This window comes from Festucalex cinctus, chromosome 1, assembly GCF_051991245.1.
Source record: "Festucalex cinctus isolate MCC-2025b chromosome 1, RoL_Fcin_1.0, whole genome shotgun sequence".
In the NCBI taxonomy this organism is placed as follows: Eukaryota; Metazoa; Chordata; class Actinopteri; order Syngnathiformes; family Syngnathidae; genus Festucalex; species Festucalex cinctus.
In genome coordinates this window covers 17,636,051-17,642,359 of record NC_135411.1, presented here as the reverse complement: position 1 = coordinate 17,642,359, position 6,309 = coordinate 17,636,051, and the positions used below count along the sequence as shown (strand labels likewise).

The window sequence follows — 6,309 nt, the reverse complement described above, 5'->3', positions numbered from 1 at the left end:
TGATAGCCTCTATGGACAATAACAGCAATATTGTGCAATGAGTACAACGAACAATGATGTGTATATATACTTAAAAAAAAAAAAAAAAAAAAAAAATACCAATCAGAGCAACTCATTGCCTAAAAGTAAAAAAGGATGCTGATTTTTGCAGATCTTACCATTCACCAAAACTCACTGACCTTGACACACTCATCACACCTCGCAAAATAAATAAATAAATCCACATGTAAAGTTTTATTATGCCATTTTCAAAACAAATCTGCTTCCAATGTGCCAGTACCCCAACGTGCAAGTACCCGAAAGTGGCCCTTTATAGCTGCTCGCAGCTCTAGTTATTGTTATTATGCTCCACAAACAATCACATTTTTGGGGACATAAACATTTACGAAAACTCACCAAACTTTGCACACTCTTTGGGCTTGGCGAAAAATTTGATATTATGAAGTTGTCATAATGACATGGCTCCATAACACCCCCTACAGGACAAAAATAAAAACCAATTCCAGCACATTTGACCTAGAGCTCCAAAAATTGGCAGGCACGTGTAGCACCCTGAGACTCACAAAAAATAAATTAATTAATTAATAAAAAAATAAAAAAAAAGTCTATTGGGACCATGTGCTAAAAATGTACAGATATGAATTTTTGAATGTCCAATTTTGGTCCTTTTTTTTTTTTTTTTCTTGCACATTCTCTGCAGTCATACTTCGTACCTCAGTTTGGTGCTGAGCTGTTTCGTGCTGTCCTTTTTTGAGCAAGAGAGGCCTTCAGATTATTGGATGTGGATAATTATATATATATATATATATATATATATATATATATATATATATATATATATATATATATATATATATATTTTGCTTCAAACCCTTTGTTACTGCATTAAGATACTGGATCTTTTATACATGATTTGAAAAAAGTTTTAGGAAAATTATTAGGAAAATTATATATGTTACGAGCACGTCTTGCACGCGTTTTGTCAATATTTAAAGTGGCATTTTTGTCGTACATCTGTTTAGGAAGTTGTGTGGTCCTACGTGGCCTCCCCAGACCCATGATGAAAAACTGTTCCACTCCAGCATTTAAGTTGCTCATCCCTGGCTATAGGTTGTTGTGCTACTAGTGCGCGTAAACTCATGTGGTATGTGGACCTTAATCTGGATATCTGGATATAGATGTCAACTATTTCAGTTTTGCCTGACTAATTAACGTAGTTGTCAGACTTGTATTCTAAAGTTTTCCCACGAGTGTGTAGAAACATTGTTGATTAGTGGCGAAAGGTGTGGTCAGTTGACGACAAGTGAAGAGCGAACTAGGCCAACATGCGCCTCGATTTGAATTTCACGTCTATGAATAATTGCTCAAACGGCTTTCCATACTTGTACAGGGTTGTACTATGCACTGTAACTCGATCCATCGAGACAGGGTTGGGCGCTTTGTAGCAGCAGGTGTCCCACTGCATGCTTGAAATAACGCACGCACGCACGCCGGGGCTGCCACACCCAGTAAATCATTCACACGGGCCGCGCCAGCACAATGAGCATATTCCTCCTCCCACAGAAAACAAATAAAGTCATACAAGAGAGCCTTTTATTATTTTACAGTCGCACACAATGCAGATGTTACAGTGAAAAGACATTCAGCCTTTTGAAGTCAAGTGTTCAATAAGTTAAGCCTGATCTACTTTTGCGCATTCTTCATGAGAGATGATTAGAATGTTCAAAGACAGCAGCAACCGAGAGCAGAACGCGGAAATGCCAGATTCCCCGTCGTCTTAGCTCTTCGATTTGACTTCTGTTTCGCCGATGTCAGTCTTGTGTCAGTCGTACGTCGGTCGCCAAGGTGACGCCCGTGTGCAGACTTTCACATGCTTGGCAGAATGTCGCAATAACCGCTGCAGCCGCACCCGCTTCACGTTCGACAATCGCGACCGCCGTTGGAATGCGCGTGCAGAGATCTCGTGCAGTTCCAAAATAATTTAAAGAAGGGAAGGGCAAGAAAATGTTTCCTTGATCAATCAATTCATTCTTAAATTACTTGAACATCATTTGATTGCTATGAGAAAAAACGCTCAAACACATGTTGAAGAAAAAATTAGAATCGCTGTCATCATGCTGAACTTGGTTTGACAGCAATTCTACATGCAAAAACTGGCAGTGATTGTTGCCTTCAACTAGAGTTCGCCGATTTACCCTCACCTGCAACTAGGGCTGTGCAATTAATCGAAATTCAATTACAATTTCAATTATCACACTCCACAATTACAAAATTGGCAAACAGAAATAAAATATTAATACTAATTTTGAGTCATTTAAATGTATATATTTGCACGTTCTTTATTTTAAAATAACAAATTTAATAAATCTTGTTTCGTCCAAAAGAAACTTATAGTGTTTCATCAAAATGTATTTGTCTTAATATTTTTATGTTTAAATATTTTGTTTTGCACCAAAAAAAAAAAAAAATTAGCATCCTAATCGTGATTTCAATTATTCCATCCATCCATTTTCTTGACCGCTTATTCCTCACAAGGGTCGCGGGGGCTGCTGGCGCCTATCTCAGCTGGCTCTGGGCAGTAGGCGGTGGACACCCTGGACTGGTTGCCAACCAATCGCAGGGCGATTTCAATTATTACCAAATTAATTGTGATTCATATTTTCTCCTGCAATCCATCAACAATCTAATTCTTATCATGCTCAACCCTCCTTTAAAGTCTGCACTTCAATGTCTCTTAGGCAACTGTATAATTATCAGTTCATATTATTTCATTATAGAAAAATATCAAAACTCTTTAAAAAAAAAAAAAAAAAAAAAAGCAACTGGGGAACCATTCAAACATAACCAACCGCACTTTGCACAACGTATGTCATTTACTATCAACAAACGGAATTAGTAAACACCCCAAATACCTTAAATGGTTACTAAATTATTACCAAAAAATAACCAAAGCCAGGTACTGCACATCAGCGACTAGCAACCTGCAAAACCGAGAATGCAAAAAAAAAGCGCAACGCATCAGGTATGTACAAATGACAGTGTCTGCGAGGTTATCAGTGCTTGAGACTAAGGACAAGGCAGCAGAGATTTAAAAAAAAAAAAAAAAAGCTTCCAGCAAAAGTGACAAACACGTGACTCCCCTTTTGTCTCCCCTTTCACTCATCGTGTTCAGGCGGCACGATGGGGGGGGCCCTGCATCCTGTGCACCGAAAAGCCAAAACTGTTAATCTCCGACTTCGTTGTTCATGTCTTTTTGCAGACGCCTGCCAGATTTTTGAACTTGGGTCCCAGTGTGTTGAGGAAGTCGAGGTTGTCGTTGTTGCCGGCGTCATCGCTGCAGCACCCGACCGAGCCGGCCGCCGAGCCCACCCCCTCGAAACCGTACTGGTGGATGATGTCGTCAGCGTACCGCCCGTCCTCCTCACCTCCGAAATAGGCGAGCTTCTGTGAAAGGCAAGTTGCCAACATCCTTTACAAAACATTAAACACACATGAGTTACTTTGTGTATGAAATGGTGTGATATAAATCAAGCTTCCTTGCCAAAATGCAGCCATATTTCATGACACTTTGAATTGCTGACGGCATGAAGGTATCCTCCTGACTACCAGGAAAAAAAAAATATTGTCCAATCATGTTTATCCACAATCTTTGTGAAGTAACTGGAATACTGCAAAAGAAATTTTTCGGGGAAAAAAAAAATATATATTTTTAAGCTATGATGTGTCCACTACAGAGGACATTTTTAAAACTTAAATGCTAGGCTCAAATACAGTTCAAATAATTCAAACAATACTTTGTGTTCTTAAGAGTCTTATCGAAAGCCTGCTAACAACATTAAAGCCTAAATTTGTTCAATAAAAAGTGTTATGCACTTACTTTTCCTCTTCCCTAAAAAGTGCTTGCACTGAGGGAAGCCATTTTCTTTTATGATGCAATCAAAGGTAGCAAAGCCCCACCCCTACACATTTTGTATCATTGGAAAGCTCTGAATGTCCTTTATAGAGCACAAAAGGAGTTAATTCAATTGTATGCACTGGGTGGGAGATATTCAGGTTTAAAAAGGTCCACTACAGAGGACAAATTTGAATTGCTGGTAGTTAGGAGGATACAAAATCAAAATTGTGCATTTAAACCTACTGTGTAAATCCAGCTACGCTACTATGGCTGTGCAATTAATCGAAATTCAATTATAATTTCAATTGTTACATTCCACAATTACAAATCATAATAATAATTGTAAACATAAATAAAAGATTATTAATACAAATTTTGAGTTGTTTACATGCATAGATTTGCACTTTTTTTTTTAAATGACTAATTTAATAAAACTTGTTTGGTCCAAAAGGAACTTGCATAATTATAGTGTTTCAAATAAATTTATTTTATAAATATTTTTTTACATATTTAAACATTTTCTTATTTTGTATAATAAAACAAATGATTGTCCTAATCATGATTTCAATTATTACCAAATAAATCATGATTAATGTTTAGTGCTGTCACTATCGAAATGTTTTTGCATTAAAGTGTATTACAAAAGCACCCAACCCCAACCCAATTACTGTTCACTAACCAGTAAATGGTGTTTATTTTGTACTTCATAGTCGTATAGTGATTAAAATTAAGGGGGATTGATATTGTACTATGCTAACGGTTCAGTCATTGTTATCCAGAGTAAAAACAGATGTTGACAAAAGTCTTATTAAACACAGAAGATAATCAGTCTTCTTTCATGAAGGACGACAGATATCAGTCAACAATTACTGTTGGTATGCTGAAAGCACAGGATTTTGGACAATTTTAACAAAAAAAAAAAAAAAACATGGCTCCAAACGATTACTCGATTATTAAAATTGTCGATTAACTCATTTGCTCCCAAAAATGTATAAATACGTTCTATTTTAAATATTACCATGCTCCCAAAGACGTATTTATACGTTGTTGTTTATACGGCTTTGATGAAGCTTCTGAACTGAAAAGAATGGTAATGGCAATGGTAGTTATAACAAAAACGGCCAGCAGGTGGCAGCAGAGTATAAGAGATCAAACAGGGCCATGTTGCAACGAAGCTGTTTAACCCACAGTTTTAAAGCAATTTGTAAATAATGATGAAACTTAGCTATATTCTCATGCTAATACCTGCAAAACGGAAACAGATAGAAATGTTTTTGTTTTTTTCCTGATGAAAAATCTTTCTTTTGGTAGGTTCCATGTTGTTATAGCAAGAGAACACCATATTCTGTGGGCCTTGCAAAATCGGTCAAAATGCAGTAAAACAGCCGGGAGCGAAGGGGCTTGCTTCTGTGAAAATGGCTGCGAGTTAATTTCATAATTGATCACTTGTCGATTAATTAATTTTGACAAGTGTATTCATATTTTCTTCATAATCGAGCAGCCCTATATACTACTCTCACAGCTTAACAGACTTTCTGCCCTCTGACATATGTATATTTTTTGCTACTAACCAACAAACAAAGCAGAACTGTCATAAGGCAGTGAAACATTACCTGATGCAAATAGCGTCCGTTTGTTTGCCAGGTGCCGAGAAAGTTGGCGTCGTAATTCATCTGCTGAGCTCCATACTGGCTGTCGTAATGTCCGGTGAAGAATTCCGTTTCCGTGTTGCCAAAGCCGCTCTTATAGAGGGCGGTGTCTTGGCGTCCAATGGTGGAGCCCTTCGTTTGCCATTCCTGGTTCGCCATTGAGCTCTTGATTTCGGAACCGGGGACGGGGACCTTGATGAGACTCGCGTCCTGTCGATCACACGCGTGTGTTTGAAAACGAGACTGAAACGTACTTCAAGGACGCAAACGCTTTTCTTCCTTCTTACCACTTCTTCCCCGGGGGCTTCTGTGTTTGACTTGATCAGGATTCCGCCGCTGTCGGTTGTGTCCTCCAAGATCTGCAAGTCTGGCTTTGTCGTGCAGAAGCAGGCGAGCAACAAGACTGGAAGGACAAAATGGCTTCACGTGAGATGAAATTGTCAGGATTCACAGACGATCAAATCTTGTATGTGCTCAGGGGCCACAATTGATTTTCACCATCAGACAGATGGGTCAGGTAATTATAGATGAGGCAAAAAAAAAAAAAAAAACTCAAATAAAAGATACTGAATATTGCTATGTTATTTATCATTAATTTAAAGGCAGGGTCTTCCGTTTTCACTCAGGAAATTCCTTCTCAATCGACACCTCTGGTCTTCTGTTAATGTGTGGTGGTGATTTTTTCCTAAACCCCCGCTCCCCCCAGCCTGTATTTTTCCATTTTGTGTTTGTTTTGTAAACAGCGGGACGTTTCTGTGGCCAGAG

The 6,309-nt window shown here is 38.2% G+C and overlaps 1 protein-coding gene across 2 annotated transcripts in view; it reads right to left on the bottom strand.

Moving 5' to 3' along the window:
- Positions 1–1,576: 1,576 nt before the first annotated feature.
- Positions 1,577–6,309, bottom strand: part of dsc2l (desmocollin 2 like) — a 22,191-nt gene continuing 17,458 nt past the window's right edge. The window contains exons 14-16 of one of the 2 annotated variants that reach the window (XM_077520192.1): positions 5,832–5,947; positions 5,509–5,754; positions 1,577–3,444 (exon numbers count right to left, since the gene is read on the bottom strand). In XM_077520192.1, coding sequence (XP_077376318.1) covers positions 3,244–3,444; positions 5,509–5,754; positions 5,832–5,947 — 563 coding nt within the window. In that variant the 3' untranslated portion in view covers positions 1,577–3,243. Of the gene's footprint in view, positions 3,470–5,508; positions 5,755–5,831; positions 5,948–6,309 lie in introns of both variants that reach the window. The other variant, XM_077520201.1, reaches the window with a different exon arrangement.